The sequence below is a fragment of the Belonocnema kinseyi genome, chromosome 1 (genome assembly GCF_010883055.1).
Source record: "Belonocnema kinseyi isolate 2016_QV_RU_SX_M_011 chromosome 1, B_treatae_v1, whole genome shotgun sequence".
In the NCBI taxonomy this organism is placed as follows: domain Eukaryota; kingdom Metazoa; phylum Arthropoda; class Insecta; order Hymenoptera; family Cynipidae; genus Belonocnema; species Belonocnema kinseyi.
This window is the reverse complement of record NC_046657.1, coordinates 119,461,542-119,480,899: the sequence shown is the minus strand read 5'-3', so window position 1 is coordinate 119,480,899 and position 19,358 is coordinate 119,461,542. Positions and strand designations below refer to the sequence as shown.

Genomic DNA, 19,358 nt, shown 5'->3' with positions numbered 1-19,358 from the left:
AACTCTCATATAGGAATGTATTAAATAGATATAAATATTTGTATAAAATTAAGCTATTCTCTATATTTAAAATTTAAGGAATTTTTAATCATCTCCTCTGATGAATGCTTAGTAATAAAAGTAAACATTTTGATAAATAAACTTTTAGAATCTACATAATCTATAAAAACATGTTATAATACCATTTTTTCTTAGATTTTCATATAATTTTCATATATGATGCGAGAGTTTTCACATAGTACTGTACTTTTATGACACAAATCCTCTGAAATAGTTGCATGTATAAATTTATTTACTAACTGAAGCTGCTTCAAAGGTAACTCATGAAGAACTTCATCGATGCAAAGGCTGACATCTTTCAGCATAATAAATTTATAATTTCTCATTAAAACTGAGTAGTTCTTTAATCTTTATTACTCTCCTGATACTAAATTATCCCTGTAGCAGAAATTAAGGTACAGATTAAAATATCAAGATTGAATAATTTTGTCACTCACTGCATCATTAAAAAATGAATTCATGTGCATAAAATATTTTTTTAATGTTTGCCAATCTTCAAAGCTCGAGGAGATGCTGCATCGAGGATCGCCGGATACAAATTTTAATGCTGCATTTACATTTCCGACATTTTAAAATTCAATTCATATCAAAATTTACTTGTTAACTAATGTCTTCAATTTATTGGTAGTTAAAATAATTATTTGATTCTAGAGCACAACAGAAATTAAAAAATTGATATAAAATTCACGGCCAAAGATAGTTTATTTTGACTTTTTCCGTAAAATTATAATTTCCTTCAAGGTGCTTCAAGCTCAATTTATTTGATCAAAGAACATCTTTTTGACTTGACAAAACTTTTTCTCTCCATCTTTGAACAGTTCGGTAAAACACTAATAATTCATATTTTATTTTCACACTTATTCTTTCACCTTATTTCGTAAGAACCTGTTTTATATTTTTATTATGGTATATTTTATTCAACTTCAATTCATTCAATTTCTTCGTTGAAAGAAAATCTGTCGCTCATCTAATTTTGTTGTTTTTTGAAATTCATTTTTAATTATTATACAATTAAGTAATTTTTCCTTTCCATGGTAAGCGTCACTCACTCGAGCAGGAAGTAAGTAATATGGGGGAGAGATATATAAGTTAACCATAATCTAGAATTCCCATGTTATTGATGAAAATAACATGTTTGTTTCGCAACACTGCTCTTGCCCAGGTGCTCACCAGGCTCTTTAGTGATCACCTTAAATTAAGAACCTTACAAAATTATCATGAAAGGCTTCCTACTCATGCCTATTAGTATTCAAGGTCATTTTCTTTGGGCGTCCTTCAATCCACTGGCACTTTATTTTTATAATATTTGTCGCCATATTTTCTGCCCTGGCATACCTCTCTAGCTTCCTTATTGTCGATGATTTTTTTTATGCTAGCTTTCGTGTTTCTATGGCTTCTGTTTTCTCTTCGGTTTCATGTGAAATTTACACATCCCAACTATTCTTGCCGCGGTCAGCCTCTGAGCACACTTCCATTCCATTTACGTTCATACACTTGTTTCGTTAGTCGTTCATTTGGCATTCTCTAAACGTGCCTGTACCATCTTGACCGATTTCTTTTCTATGTGTCAACTAGTGCTTCTTCTGCAGCGAAATAAATTCCTGCGCATTTTATGCGGCAAATACCACGCGCAGGAATTTCTTGTTAATCCCGTCAAAGTTACTTTCATATTCTTCCTGATAGGCCCACATCTCTCTACCGCAATACATAATTCTCTAGAATTATGTATTGCCCTTTTAGCTTTATTTGATGCATTTTTACTTATATCTAATTGTCCATCTATCTCTCCCATCAAACCTCATCATTTGCGAAAGCTAACCCACGTGCCCTCACTGTCTCCAGATCCCCATTTTTCTCGTTGAAGAGGGTCATTCTTAGACACTTGACCATTACTGTAATAAATAGCCATAATGACATGCGCATCCTTTTCTATCACCTTGCATAATATTAAACCAGTCACTGAATTTCTCATTTTATCCTTACACTCACTTTGATACCAGCATAAATGATTTTTGTTGCTTGATGGAGCCATCCACTGACTCCATATTTCATCAGGACTCTTCAAAGTTTACTTCTATACACCTTGACAACGACTCTTTCTAGGCACAAAAATTGTTGTCCTTACCCTTAAACATTTTTCTGTAATCTGTCTTAAGCTACCTATTTAATTTGTACATGATCTTTCTGGCATAAATCCTTTTTTAGACTTCCCATATCTTTTATTCCGTTATTTTCATAACACTGCGATTAATTATTTTCAAATATATTTTATTTACGATACTCAATGAGATTATCCCTTTGTAATTATTGCAGTTAATTTTATCTTCCTTTTCTTTGGTATGGTTGGAACGGTAATCACTTTGGTCAGTTATATGGGGCTTCTCCCATTTCGATACATAGGTTTATGAATTCGCACAACCTGTGAGTTATGTACTCGCCACCATATTTAAACATTTTAGCGTTAAGTCTGTCTTCGCCAGCAGCCTCACCATTTTTTAAGGTCTTAATTATATCCCTAACCTCAGTGACACAGACTTTCTGAACCGGGTTTTCTAACTCATCTAGTTCTTTATCGCAGTTGCGGTATTTGATTGCTTCATCTCCCAATAAGACCTGAAAATAGTCTCTGAAAGCCTCTAGCATCCCGTCTGTATCATATAGAATTTCCATCTTTTTTTTAAATCGTTTCGCACTTCTTGTATTTTGATTTTATATTTACTTTTCTTGACTAGTCATTTAACTTCGTTCCTTTTGTATATGTAATCCCTTTCAAATCTATTTCTCTCCTCATCACTAAGAACTGTAGTTTGCAACGTTCTGTTGTTCGCTTCTTATCTCCCTTTCTGAGTTGCCTGAATTTCATCATTCCACCATGCATCGCCAGACGTTCTTTCTACAACCGCAGTACCGCACACTTCAGTCGCACTCCTAATATGTAAATCCTCCAATAGAGCCAATGCGCTGTCTATATTTTTATTGTATACTAGCACTATTCAAATAGACTATTTTCTTCATACCAGTCGTATATGTAAATTATTTCATGCCTAAACCAAGTAATTGTAAAAAAGAAGCCCTTGTCCAAGCACAAGCCAAGTAATCTTTCTCCGTTATAATTTATTTTTAGATCCCAAAAATGACCTGGAACTATGTCTGTAGCCTGACCTTTGATTCCCACCCGTCTATTCGTATCTCATAGCAGAATGATTCTCTTAACATGATCGCAATTACTTGTAGTATCAGTTTAAGTGTCCAAAAAGGTTCTTTTTACTTCCCTCGGATCACTGTCAACTAAAGCGTAGCACGCTATGATAAATTGTCTTTTTATTCCTACTTTCATTCTAAGCCACAGTAATCTAAGAAATACATATCCTTGATATCTGCGATGCTGCCATGTGATTCACTATCACATATTAAATATCTACTTTTCGAACTTACATAGTTTCTCGTGATTCTCTTACCTTAAGACCATTCAACCTTTTAACATTATAAACACCTACTCTCCATTCATCGCCTGAAATTGGACCTTCACCTTTTCAGTGTGCATGCCTTAATACAACCGCCACACCCCCCCCCCCTACTCTCCCTCGAGAATTAAAACAGCTCAGTTTTCAATTATATCATCAAAATTGCAACATAATCTAAAGATTAAAATCATGCATAAAAATGTTTCGTGAGAAACTGACTTTTCTGAGGAAATACTTGACGAGAGTCAGATGATACTTTTTTCGGTTTTAACAACAAATATTTTTAAAAATCCTCGAATTCAAGTGCGTAGGCATTCGTTGGATAATATTTCGTTTTTATTCACTTGAACATCTAAACTCTTTAAAAATTCTTCAAAATCAAATTCTTTCAAATTTTAGAAATACCTTTATCTATTTGAAAATCTTTTAAGCATGTAAATTTAAATAGCTGAAATTGCTTGAAACACCTTATAAGTTACTTCGTTCCTGAATTGATTCTATCAATTTCTGAATAATTGTTAGGTATACACTTAATTGCGTTTGTAGATTCTTTCCCATGTTTTCTGTGTTACGCATCCAGTGGGAGCTGGAAGGTGACTGAGAAACCAATTCTTAAACCCCCTAGCCCCTATTTAAAAACTTAAGTGGCGTTTAGTCAGAAGGAAGCAAAAAGAGACGCTGAAGAATGTTTTATTCAGAATATTTCAAAGAGATTATTCTATGTGAGCGACAAACGCTTGGAATGTTTAAGCAATTATTTTGTTGGCATCAAATCAAAAGATAAAATAGTTAAAAATAATTACACAAAATTGTTTATTTAAGATACTTTTAAAAGAATCCTACATTCCCAGCATGGTGAATTCTCATCTCATAACACCTCATAATCGATATATAATTTCTGCTTCCTTAGGTAAAAGGTCGATGACGTCAGAAATTAAATTGGTTAGAATGGCGTTTATGTCTTTAAGTAGAAATCATTTGTGTAGCCCAAACTAATTTTACGTATAAAATTATAAGTTAGGAAATCTTTTTTATTTCAAAAACAAATTATTCAGCGGTTGGTATTGGCTTTTATCACACTTTAAATATCCCATACCTATTTGTCTACATGTCCCATAGCTCTCGTCTACAAATACAGGTGAGTTTTTAGTCTAGGTTTTATAAAATAATAACTTCAACCCCAAAATATAAATTTGATTTATTTGATGAGAATTGCAAGAAAAGGTACATAAAACATTAGATTTAAATTTTAAGAATTGTTGAAATCGAGCTTCTTATTTAAAAAATCAGCGACAGGCTCGCATACTTATGACGTAGTTATAAGATTCAAGAAATCTTTATTATCATGGGGGCTGGTAATAACCGATCAGATGAAAATATTAAGTACATTACGTGAAAACGTAAATGTACACCATAGATCTAAAATACCCCTCAAATTGAGAATTTTTCGTTTTTCTAAAATTTTAGTATTGCATTTTATCTGCGAAATAGATCCCTCTGCTTTCCTCCGCTAAGAATCGAACTAAATGTTTACAGATTAGCAGTCGGGTGATATTACCACTAAGCTACTAAAGAGAGATCAAAAGGAGCTTCTTTTTCACAGATATGCCAAACATCAAGGTTTCCTGTATTATCAGTCATGAAATTGAGGAAAGATATGACTGATGTTGCAGAAAACCTTGCCGTTATGAATATCTAAAAAATGATTCTTTTTTCGATCTCTTAAGTAGCTTAGTGGTATGACAGCCGAACGACAATCGGTAGACCTGGGGTTCTATTCCCAGTCGAGCGAAGAAGAGGGATCTTTTTCACAGATAAAATTCAGTAGTTATAAAATGTTTAAACTTTAACTGTTTAACATTGATTTGAAATTCAAATAAACATTTTATTTATTCATCACTGTCACTGTGATCCTGAGAAACTTTCACAAACGTTTTTAATAATATCGGTGGGTTCTACGAATAATAGGTTATCTTTTCGTTACCGTTAAGAATTAGGCTAACTTCATTTTGTATTGTATGAAATTTAGTAAACACGTAGAAGTATTAAAAGAAAGAAAACTCTTCTAAATTTTCTGATTTTGTAATTTATAGGAGCCTAAATTACATTACAAGCTGTAATACAAAATACTGAAGTTTTGAATTCGTAGGAAATGTTTTGAAAAATAATAGGTTATTTATTTCTCCTAAAAACTTAGCTGAATAAAGTTATTACGTAGTAAAATACAATATACGCATCTATGTATTACAAATCACGTAAATACCGTTATTCAAAAGCGTCCATTAGGATACTCCAATAATAAACGTTTTTTCCCACTTATACTCTATTTAAAGTTTAAATGTTCCTTTATTTAGATGGTTCAGTAGAGCTCGATACAACTGAGTCTTTCAATCCATTATTGCGTCCATGCACGTTCGATCACTCAAACGTTAATAAAACCCGGATTTACGAATCGAATGCTTTTAAATAATTAACTGATACTATACGGGTTAAAGGGTCCAGCTTATTCCATCCGGTTTCGACAATAATTTCAAATTCCAAACCTGATTTAGCACTAATGACAAGATAATAAGATATTCAGATATTGAAAAAGTTCTAAAATGGACAGTTATGAGTACAAATTAATACAACACGTTTCTCCATTTGTTTCTAAACGTAATTTAAGCTGCGTTTGCATTGTGGTTTTTTACTCAAACAAACTATACTATATACACTTATGCACTGTCCAATATAACACTTACTAATGGAATTAAATCTTTATCAGTTAGAGAAATTTTATCAAACTACAATTTAAACAATATTGAAATCGTGAAGTCTAGTTGCACTGTTTTGATGTCCAAGGGTATTTTCGTCGATAGTCAAAGTTTCTCTATGGAATAAAATAGTCGATCCAATAGGAATACCAAGGCAGTTAAACCATTTTTCCCTTATGTACATACTATCAGGCAGCATTATACTTATCTAATTGTCGGTAAAAAAAGTTTTTATTCGTGGAGGTAGGATGACATGAAAGGCTTGACTACCCCTGGCCGTGTACCCTAAAGAAACATAGCGTCTAGAATTGAATAATCTTATGTATACATATATTTCAAATTTATAATCAAAAAATATCTTCGTTCCAGTTTTAAATACATGATGGATTAGACTTAATTTCCGCGTTTCAAGTTTTTAAGGTTAAGTTCAAAATGAATATCTGTACAAGTTTACATTTTTCTGACTTCATGTAGAAACTAAAATAAAAGAAAAAAGATTTTTCAACATTTGCTTGTTACAAGCTCACCGTTTTTATTCTTGACCATAACGGAATAATATCATTTCCCCGGAGCGTTAGTGTTACAAGTCAGGCTTTGGTCAGGCTATCCGTATTTCACTTCGCCCACGTCTTCTGTGATATAGTGGATGCAACCCCTTTAATCAGTTTAATTAAACAAATGGTTACCCACAATTTTCTCCTTCATTATTAGTTTATTCACACATAATTGATTTCACGGTAATTTCTTTTGAAATCAATTTAATTCGAATTCTAATAAATTTGAATGAATTCACGACATTAGAGAAAATTTCAAGAATTTCAAGAGGATTCGAGGAAACTCGGAAGAATTAAATAAAATTAGTTTAAACTTAATATAATCATTTTGAACCTAAGCAAACTTTGAGGAATTAAAGAGGATCTAGAGTAATGACAGAAAACCCATGGAAATTCGAAGAAGCGAATTTGAGTAAACCCGAGAAAATAAATCAAAATTTAAGAAAACTACAAGCTAACTCTAGCGAATTTAAGAGACTTGAAACAAATACGAATAATTTTAATTAAATTGAAGAAGATTTAAAAAAAAGTTTAAATTTGAATACAAGTATGTAAGATAATTCACTTTTCAAGAAATTCTAACGAATGTCAGATAATTCCAATCCAACCTACTTAAATAATACAGAGTTAGTAGTTAGCGCAAAAGATAAGTTTAAGATATGAAAAGCAAAAAAGTGAAACAATAATTTACTGATATAAAAGTCCTTTAAAGTACATAAAAATATGCTTAAAAGAACTTTATGAATATTATAGTGAAACTTAAAAACAGTTAATTAATAGGAGAAAAAGACTTAAATTTTTTTAATGAAATCGTTCAAATACTGACACATTAATAAAACTCAACATTGTCCAGAACATTTTGTACAATGTATATTTGAAAAATTCGTTCAATATTTGCATGCAAATAAAGAAGTGTCATATAGAGGAAGAGTAGTAAATATCTGCATAAATAAATATTTTATGAATGAATGAACCATTTTATTTGAAAAAGTCTACTCTGATCTGAAAATTGAACTTTTTAAAATATTATTTTTTTACCAAATAAACCATTTTCATACTGAAACCCGAAATTTGTTCAATCAGGAAAAAAGTAGTTGTTTTTATAATCTTTTACTCGATGATCTTTTATTTCAGAGAGAAAAATGCTAAAGCTTTCACAATCTACCTGAGAAATGATTTACGAATATCTAGAAAGATCTCAAAATGACAAAATATCTTTTAGTGTAATAAACACAAATGAAATAAAAGCAAAATGAATTTCAAATAAACACACAACTATAGAAATGAGATTTAATATCCTCTGATCAATCGTCTATCAATTTTGTTGTTTCAGGTGTCGTGGGTTCGCCGGCAGGAGGATGGAGAGAAGATGACCCTGTTAACAGTTGGTCGCACCACATATACTGGAGATTCGAGGTACACCGTCGACTTTCAATACCCGGACAACTGGCGTCTGCAAATGAGATTCGTCAACAGCAGTGACGAAGGCCAATATGAGTGCCAGATAACAACACATCCACCAAAATTCATTCACATAAATCTGCACATCAATGGCAAGTAAACTGTGTTGTTCACCATGAAACTTAGCCCAGCGTGACGTTTAATTTCCCATGAACGGCTACCCATATACTGCCTAAAAGCACTTACGAGCTTTGTTCGATCAAGATAAATCTTTTGATATAGCGATGATTTCAGAAAAAGGTAAAAGCTTATTTAGCAAAAAAAAAAGATTCAGTTGTCAAAAAATTGGTTAAAAACGAAACACCTACACATTTTATAAAAAATATTTAATGAAAATCAAAATTCTTAGTCATATCGCCTAATATATCTGTAGAAAATTTCTTTGTTTGTTAATTCTAGTTGTATTTTATATTACTTTTCAAAGCAAAGTGGTTTCGACTTCGATAAGGAATACTTCAGCTCGGAAGAAGTTTCCTGTTTAATTTAAATTGTAGTTTTGATTTTTAAGAATTTATTTAGGAGATCCTGCAAATTTTAAATTCAATCATTTTACTCCTAATGCACCTTTACTCTGAATACTTATACTGTTTGAATATAATTTCTGTCTCCTATTTGATGAGTTGGGATTGGTAAATTGTATCTTGTTTATTCTCTCTTTAGAAAGTTCTGAAAATCACTTAAGGAATTATTCAGTGTGCCTTTATGATATTTAAATAACAAAGGAACACAGCCTTTATATATGAAGTTTCATCAAAATCTTCAATTTTGTTGAGTGGCGACTGGTTAACCAGATTAAAGTGCGTTCAGCAATTCACTCAAGTGAGAATAAAGGCACTGTCGCACTATCGTTCTCTCGTTTCGAAAGCTAAGGAAAGTTTCGTTTTCTTATGTTCTGGTCGTTTGTAATTTATTACGCGTCGCAATTCAACTTCGGTGCCAGTCTTGAAACAAAGAGGCGAGATCCCCGATTCACATAATTGTGAAACTTTCGGGGTGTAATTCATCTTCATGAAGCTAGAATCAAAGAGAAGCTCATTCTGGCTAAACCGGCCAACTAGTTTCTTGAATGCTACGAGATAAGAGAAAGAGATGTAAAAAGTCAGCTGAAATGCTAAGTATGATTGAGTGGATAATTTTGCGGGAATTACACAGGAAGAGAAACCCGAAAATATAAAAAAATCGGAAAATTAAAATGAATTTTTATTTTTTCTAGAGAATAAATGGGACAAAAATTGTAACTGCGAAAATACTTATTTAAATTGGAATTACGTGACATGATAAAGAGTTTAACGCTTTGTTATGCTAAAGTTCTTATGGGGAGCCTAATTCTTAATTGAAAACTTTTTTGTAGAAGAATAGACATTTTTTCATGTTCTAGTATGTAAATTGAGAGCTTGTGAAAGAGTAAAATTATGCCGCCATATTTACATATACTTACTCACGTATTAATAATTTTAACTTTTTCATACAAAAATGTAAGTATCTCCTAAACTGCGATCCTTACACTGCGACCTTTCCTTACGTGAAGTCAAGTTTCTTAATTTCAAGTCCAGCTGATAAAGGAACAAAAATTCACGCAGAAAAATTACTTAAGTCATTGGCACTCACGGGGCTCGTACTCTTTTAGATACCTATGGAATGACATGTTCACGGTTTTTAAAGATTGCATTGGACTTGAATTGATTTCAACAATTTCTGTAGAACTTTGGGGAATAAAATAAATTAAATTCCAAAGAATTTCTACTTATTAAAATAATTCAAAGCAATATGAGAAAACGTAAAAAATTTCAAATGATTTAAAACATTTTAAGTAAGATTAGATAAACATTTATTTTTCGGGCTGCCGGCCTTAAAAATTAGCTTGATTCCACTTCCATTTGCTTACCGAATTTTCTTACAACTAACCCTAAAAAACTAACATCCGCCCATACCTTATCTATAAAACCGATCAGTCGTATAATCTTGCCTCCTTGCTTCGACTCACCTCGCCTCGCACGCATGTGCCTCCTTTCTCACTTTGACTCGCACTTCCAAACTGCCTCGGCGGCTAATATCTAATACTTATCTACTATTTATAATATTTACATTTTCCTCACACCTTTTTCCTCTCCTATTCACAATCTTTTATTCTTCACTTCTCTTTCATCTTCCTTCTCTTCGTCTTCATTTTATCCAACAACCCTTTCACCCACGCTACTACCCCTTTTTCTCCCCCATAATGCATCAATACCTCCATGCTTATTCCACTCCTGTCTACCTACTTAAATTCCTATAACCAGTGTTCAACTCTTGCACCCCCCCCTTCCCGTACAACTTACACATCCTCTTCTCCTTCGAGAGCCAAAAGCTGTTAGAATCCTCCATACACCCACACCTCATCCTTGCTATAAGCTCTTGACTTTCGTTCTCTCCTTCCTTACACAAATATTGCGCTCTCTCCCTTAGCATAATCCACGCATAGATCCTGTTAAAGTTTGTCTCTCTTATTCCTTCGTCTTGCCTCTTTTGTCATTTTTTCCATATTGATAACCACAGTATCCACTTTAAGTACTTCTACGGTATCCTATTTACCATCTCTCTTTCCTCTTACCAAATCCTTTCCTGAACACCATAACCTTGGACTTATCCGCATTCAACACTTCTCAACTTTCTCCAGATCTTTCTCCATTTTCTACTCTTTCTTCTTACACATCAACCTAAAGACCTTCCTCATTTCTACTTACACTTCCCTTTATACAGTTTCTTGTTTCTACTTCGTGTACTCTCTTTTTCACTTTCTTTTCATCTTTTTACATTCCACATCCCACCGGGGCTTCACCATTCATTTCTTGTCCTTTTTAAAGACTTTATATTGCACACACCCTTTCACTTTCCCTTCCAGATCCCCCATATCTCGAGCCTCTATACTGCATATAGTCCCTTAGAATCTTTCCCTCTTTATTTATTCTTTATCATTCGATCTTCTTTCAAAACTTTCTTCCTCTGTGTAAGGCCCCCTTCCCTTTCCATGTTCGCATTAAAGTCCCCTTCTAGTACTACCGTACCCTCATCTTTTTCGCCTAACAAGTATTTGCCCCCTTTCTTAATCCTCTCCATCCTATCATTGTTGAATACTCTCACAAAGTTGCAGATCATCCTGCTATCTTCACTGCCCTCATCTGCACCCCCTCGCCCTCTCCCCCATCATTAACTTCTTTCTTAAACCAATCCCTAACCTCTGTTATGATTCCCCCTCCAGAGCTCCCATTATTCTTCGCTCTGACTGCCTCCTGGAGCCTCCGCCTATATCTCCTAGCAGCCTTGACTTTATTGTCTCTCAATCCTTTCTTTCTACACATGTCTCTACCAGTCACACAATGTCAAATTCCTGGACAGACCTCCAGAAATCATCATATTTTTTCTTCATCTCTGCCGCGTTCCAGTTCAGCACATTTAATAATTCACCTACATGCTTTATCCCTACCTCCCTACTTTCTACGAAACAAGTCACTCTACACTACCTTCAATACCTCTTTTTCCTCCTTCCACACCCACACTCTCTCACCTATTTTTATTTTCCTATATCCTAGCTTTACCTTTCTCCCTTCAATATTCTCCCTCCTACCTCTGTCGCTCAGCATTCTCTGTACATCCCTTTTGTTTCGCGTCAAATCTTCGTTGATATAAAATGCTTTCATCCCATATCCTATTTTTATTTTACATTACCCCCAACTTCTCAGCCCAGTCCTCCAATTCCACGATCGCCAATTCATTTACTTTTTTTCTGCCAATTTAAGTTTACCTACCTTATCCTTAACACCCCTCCCAATCACACCTCATGCTGTGTAGAAGCTTTTCCATGCAATTTCTTTCTTTCCTGTTCTTTAGCTTCAACGCTCTTACTACAGTATTATTTCTCCTGTCTTCCTTCTCTTTCATATCTATTCGGACAGCTATTGCTTTTACTTTCACTAGCCACCACCTCTTCCTTTTCTTTCTTTCTTTCCTTCCACACCTTGATTTCCTCTGCCATCTGTTTCACTTCAACTTCTTTAACCTTCCTTACCGACACCACGACTCCCTCTATCCCTTCTACTTTCTCCCTCAGCTTTTTCATCTCCTTTTCTCATTTAGCGTCTAGAATCCTCATCTCGTCCCCGACAGCTTCCATCTGCTGCTTAGTTCCCCTTACGTCTTCTCTCAATCCTCCAATCCCACATATTAGCACTACTCGTCTACTGCTTTTCTTAAAAGGACTTTCTAAGTACTTTTTGGAAATTAATAATTTATATTTATGTAAACAATTAAAAATTGTTTAAAAACCCATAGGAAATATTTAATTTGTCCATTAGTAATTATTGGTATGAAGAATACAACAGAAATTACTAAAAAATTAACGGTAACACGTAAAAATGTTGTTTTTTGATTATAAGGTCATATTTGGGGCGCTGCAGAGGGAAAAGGTGACTTCAAAATAAAAATTATTGGTATGGTTTTATTTCGTAGACACTCGTTTTCAGTCGCTTAAAAACATGGCACGTTTTGGATGAAACCCTAGAGTATGCTTACACTGTAGCTCAAAAAGCGTTATTTGAATCACACTAGTGTACATATTTCACTGTTTCATGCTGTTTCGCTGTATTTCACCCCAATTACGATGATATTAGTGTTTCACAAAGTTTTTCACTAAGATTGGTTGAAATTATTCAATTCAAACATAATTGAAAAAAATGCATTTAATTTAAGAGAAAAGTTGAAAATTACCTGAATAATTCATAACAGATATCTCCGTTCCATGCCCCCCCCCCCCCGGTTAAACGGACACTATCATAAGTCGGCATCCTGCTTTTTTTATCATCTGAGTTTCCTTGAACATGAATCTAAAGAAAACCTGCGTTACACTATTTATGCATGTTCCATACTACCTACGTACTGCACGAACATTACCTACTGCAACCGCCAGATGTGTCTGCTCTCTTTTGCCACCTATCATCCTCTATTTTCCTTTATTTTATTTTATTTCACCTTATCAGCCCTTGCAGACTCCTTTTTCCGTCCCTTAACATCCCCTAAACATACGAGCACTACCCTTGAGCTGCTCACACCATTTCACACTTCCTGGGTTCCACCCGCACACTCCATCCACATCTTTCACACAAACTCAGTAAAAAACTCTCATTCCTGTTAGCGAACTCATTCTCACTACTGCCACCAACATAAAACATTTGAAGTTAGTTTAGAATATTACAAAGAATTGAAAGAGATTTTAAATAACTCAAAAAATCGCAACGATTTTTGTACGATTTCTAAAGATTTTAAAGGCTATTTTAACAGGTTGCAGATCATTTCAAGGGATTCTAATGCGTTTCGTAATATTTTAAAGGATTTTATGCTTGAATTTCAAAGATTTCTAAAGAATTCCTAAAAATAAATCAACTTTCAAGGGATTTAAAGGTATTTGAAAAAATTACACAACAATAAATTATTTATATAGAGAACTTTAAACAATAACCTAATTTTAACTGTGCGTTTTCAATGGATTTAAAGGGTTTTCAACATATTTGTAGATGACTTTATGGGATACAAGACATAAATATGATTTCAACGGATTGCTACATATTTCAACTATATTAAGGGGTGTGAGAAAACTTACAAAATAGCCAAATATTCAAGTCATTTTAAAATGCAGGGAAAAAATTGATTTTATTTTCCAGGGATTTTCCACGATTTATACAGGTTTCTAACTATTTCAAAGACTTCAAGTTACTTATGCGGATATTAACAGATTTCAAATGTTGTATAGTAGATTCAAAATATTAAAAAATTTATAAAGCTATTTCAGATCAATTTTAAGTCATTTTAAAGCTATGAAGAAAATTATTGGAAATTCATCTTAGGAAACTGATTATAGGTCTATTTCAATTTTTATATAATATTTGGTCATACATCGACTTATTTTTGGGCAATCAGATGTTTATGTTAATTCATTTATTGTATAAATATACAACATTTAAAATAAAATTGTCTCATTCAAACTTATTTATCTTATTAATTAATGTCTTATGACATTACGTTGAATGCATTTTAGTTAAAGCATAATTAAAGCTGCATATTTATATAAAACGCTTATATACGGTTATTTAATCTAAAAGCTACTATTTACAAGTAAGTTTTGTCCAAATTTATACAGCTACATTGATTCGGCGAGAATCTTATATTGTTTAAAGTTTTATCAGCAATCCTTTTAGATATCTATCCACTGAATTGTGGAGCAGCCAATACTTTTCGTATATGCTTTATTGACCCCTGAAAGAATTAACCTTAAATATAAAGGGTTTATTTCTACCTGCGGACTTTGATCCTTAAGGATTAGAGTTTTTCGTATTGCTTTTATGCTTGCCTCAAAGTAAAGCGGAGTGGATGCAAAAATCATGGTAAGTCATAGAAGCAAAAACTTATGTAGACAACTGTTTTATCAACTCCCTTTTTAAATAAACAGTAAAATAATAATTAAACTTGATGAGAATCAAATCAATCCCTTTTTCGACCTTCAATGTAAATATGAGTAATCATAATAAATATGAGTAGAATACTCTACTACTGCGATGGTCATTTTTTGGTTCTGCTACTAACGAAATGCATTTTTTTCTTGCGAATATCACATAAAAAATATAATTCTCTTACTACGAGTCTTCCTACATTCTAGATTATTTATGCAAGAAACTAGAAAAAATATATTCTTTGTTTGGCCTCAGTCTATGTATTAAGGTCGTTACCCTTTTAAAATGTCTTTAGTAAAAGGATAATTTCCAGCTAGCGTTCATACGATTATGGTTACTGTGAGCTGCATGACTCTTGAGATTGCAATAGTTAGTCGCACAAAGCATAGTCGCGCACTCTATTATATGGGATTGCAAGCTGAAATGCAAGCTGGTAGGAAGCGGTCCTTATTTCTCCACAGCAGCACTGCTGAATCTGCGAATGACAGGGAAGCTAACGCAAGCTTGTTTAAATCTGCGCTGATCCGTACCAATAGCTTAGAAGCGAACACCAAAGCATTCATGGAGGCCTCTTAAAATTTTGGATCCATCATAATGTAATATTTAAGACACATTTTATTTACCATTTATTTTTGATTCGGCAAATAAAATAGGGTTCCCTCTTAACACTGATTAGCTTTACTCAGATCTTATGTAGCCCTAATAAGAAAAACTAACAAGAAGATGAATTAAAACCATTCTAGAATACTTCCACAATTTCGACTGTATGCTACAAATGCCATATTCTTTAAGAAAAGTTTTATCTAGCTATTAGCGATACAAGAGCTCAAAACATGTGACGACCTGTGAGTGTAAATCGAATGCTATTTATTGAAACAATCTTTAGAAAAATATTTAAAGTTTTAAAGTTTCAAAATTTCAAATACTAACAGTAGCATCTATGTAACATTGACTCTAAAGTCTGCCGGTATAGTGTTCAGATTTTTCTTTACCCGGTCAAAATTTAGACCGTAGTTTGAAGTGCCAGCTCCTTATTAGAACCTGCTTTGACGCTATTTAAACCTATAGCCCCTGCTTTAAACTTTTAACTCCTAGATAATGAAACATTAGAGTCTACTTTGAGGCTCTAACATCTCTCTGAAGCTACTTTGAATTTTTAGAGCCTACATTTTTATAACTCAAACCCCTACTTTGACGCTGCTTAACCTTCCCTTCAATAATGACCCTGCATTGAATAGTTTGTGCCTATAATGTTCGAACTTCATGAAAATAAAGGAAAAAGTATTTTTTACTTAGGTTACTTGAACTCTTTGGTCATCTTGATGACTGAATGCACACTTAATTAACAAAAATATTTAATGGAAGATTGAACCTTATTGTCATTAATTATTTATATATAAATCCATACTTCTTTGCCATGCTTAATCACAGAAAAATATTTTCTCTCAACTGAAAATGCTGAAAATTTGTATGAGAATGAAATTCATCATAGAAATTTACTAAATATTTTCGATTAATAAGTACTTATAAACATTCTTTTCAATAATTAAAGAAAGTTTGTGTATTAAACAGTCACTTAGGTGATTGAGAATCATAACAAATTATGAGAATAAAATATTTTCTATCGCTAACAACAAATACTATGTATGAAATAAAAATTTTTAAAAATATATTGAAATACATACTTAATAATTATAATTAAATCGACAGACTGTCATTAAATTTTTATTACAGTATTACGGTTACTTTATTTGCAACGTGATATTATGGAGAAAATTATTTTTTTCAAAGGAACAGTACCACTTTTCCAATGGTTTGGTCATTTTCGTTACTAAACAATATTAATTGAAAGTTTCTGAAACATTTTTTAGAGAAATATTACTATTTGCGTGTCTGCCACTTAATTTAGGAGGAAACAACATTTGCATTTGTCAGAACGTGTTAACTGTTTTAATTTTTTTAACATATTTATTGGAAAATAAAAACAGCCAAATGTATTAAAAATAATTGACTACTCATCTCGAAGTTTGAGACGACGAGACAATTGGGTATTAAACAAGTACTGTATTGTTAATACAAACTCATATCTTGATGAATATTATATTGAATCTTGAAGTCAATATTTGTATTTTCCAGTATAATTTGATTAATTATGATGCTGAATCACTTTTTTTTTTAATTTTTGCTTAGTAAAGAGATAAAAAGATATTTTTACTGAAATCAGCAAGTTTGACATTGTATTGATTTAATAAATAAATAACACAGAATCAAATTCAAATATGTAGCCTCAAGTTCTTTTAAAGCGTATAACGTAGAAAACTTCTAAAACACAGAACGAATGCATATTGAACTCTTCAAATATTTAACGACACAGAAATTATAAAAAAGTAATTATTCAAATAATTGCTTTGGATTTAGAAAGATTTTGGACCCTGAATTATTGGGCAAGTGCTAATGATTTTTATCGAAGGCATCCTAACGCGATTCGTTAGTTGAATCGGTTAGGGCGTTAGGCGTTTGGTAAATACTCAGTGCGTGCATGCGATCTCGGGTTAGTTCCTTAGTACTTGCGAATTTTTCAGTGCACTATGCTTCAGCGTCATTATCAAACAATTTTATTAACAATATGTTTAAAAAATAACTGCGAATACCCTTGATATTCATATCACATATTATAATTTTATTTTTTCTGGTAAATAACAAAACTTATTTTTATTCATCCATATTGGTGTGAGATTATAGAGAACCTGCTTTGATGCCACAAGTCCTACAGTAGTAGTTTCATCTTTAAAAAAAGGGTCTAATTAATCTTGAATAGAGACCCTATTTTGACGCTAAAAATGAAAAAACGGCCGATTTCGGACACTTTTAGCGTCAAAGTAGGGTGTAAATTACATTGAATTTGCTGCTTATTTAGAACCTACTTTATAGCTTCCAGCCCCTAATAAGATAGGATTTACGGCTTCAAAGTAGGGCCTTAATTTCGACTCGGGTACCTCTGAAGTGCGCATGTAATACTTTACCCACCGATGTGCAGAGTAACTATATTGCAAAGTACACATGTGTCAAAATTATTCTCATTCAGCCAACTAAATTTCATTATTTTGCAAATCGTTTAGGAGCATGTTAAGTCGAACATTCGATATGGTTGTAGCAAAAAATTATCTCCTGTATCATTAGAAGAGTAATCTAAAATATTTAAGAGCATTCGAATATTCTTAAGAAATTCTGAGGACCCATTTCAACTCTGATTAAGATATTAATTGTCGATTAGCCTGATTCAATCAGTACTTTGCGTTTTGCCATCTCGAAAGTATGATGAAAGAGAGTTGGCAAAGATTCAACTTAACCGACCGATTTTAGCCAAGGCACAGTGTTAATCAATAATTAACGCTGGTTAGAAGAACAGGACCTCAAAAGCCAAGTTTGCACTTCATATCTAAGATTTTGCTTCTATGAATATAAAAATGGTGCATAATGCATAATGCAGCTTTCTTCCTGTATGTTTTTAATATATAAAATATATGTTTCTGAGCGTCTTTAATTAAACCCTATTAGTGCCTTTATAATTTGAAAAATTGGTTTTCGAACTGAAATAATAATAGCAGTTCTTAGCAAAAAATAATTCTGCTTAATCTCATGACTTGGTTGATGTATATAATTGAGGCCTTGTCTTTGTCAGCGTGTACCATGCGCGTAAGATACTTAAATGTCTTGCTTGTCTCAGCTAACCGAATTCGCTATTTAAATAGAAAATCGTATTATTACGAATCTGACATACGTGTGACTAATCTATGATTTAAAAATGACCAGAGAACCGGCGTCCATTTGATTATTCATAAGAACTTTCTGATACAAATATCTTGACTTTAAAAATGAGTCAGAAATATAATTGACTTTTTTGTTAATTTAAACAATTTTTTTCCTCCTGGTTTTAAAGTAAACCTGGAATCTTTTTTTATAAACTTTAGTTTAAAAAGAAAACTGAATATATTTTATTTATAAAAATAAGCTTTCAGTAGTTCCTTGAGATTAAGACCTTTTTCGATTGTTTAAAAAATGTGTTAATATAATGAACAAAAGTCTGGTCTTCTACAGATTCTATAGAATTTTCTATGCTATTTTGCTAATAATAAGAATTTTTCGAAGACACAAATCATTTACTTTAAAACTTAGGTTCAAAAATAATTTCAAAACGTGACACAGTGGGCTGGCCATTATTTGTTTACAAAAAAAAACGTTAAGTACACTTGTGTACAAGGAACGGAATTGTGCGAAACGCCAGAGTACTAAATACTTTTTCATAAATAAACAATTGACAGCCTATATTCTAACCTGAAGCTTGATGAAGAAGAAAAGGCTAACTTCTTTAATGCCTAAGATAAAACTAAAGAAATTACCCAAATTTTAAAAAAACTTCAATTTATTTGTAGCCTTAATTTCTTATCTTTAAACAGTTTTTTTATAAATGTTTGTGAGTCATAACAAATGCATTCAAACCTCTGTCGAAAATATGCAAAACAACATTTTTTTATTGGTGTCAAAAGAGTGAAATATTGCTGAAGTCGAGAATACCCGACAGAAACT

The 19,358-nt window shown here is 32.6% G+C and overlaps 1 protein-coding gene across 1 annotated transcript in view; it reads left to right on the top strand.

The window, feature by feature from the left end:
* Positions 1-19,358, top strand: part of LOC117179838 (hemicentin-1-like) — a gene marked incomplete at its 3' end in the record, with an annotated part of 137,787 nt that overhangs the window by 33,692 nt on the left and 84,737 nt on the right. The window contains exon 3 of the mRNA XM_033371989.1: positions 8,165-8,384. Coding sequence (XP_033227880.1) covers positions 8,165-8,384 — 220 coding nt within the window. The remainder of the gene's footprint in view (positions 1-8,164; positions 8,385-19,358) is intronic.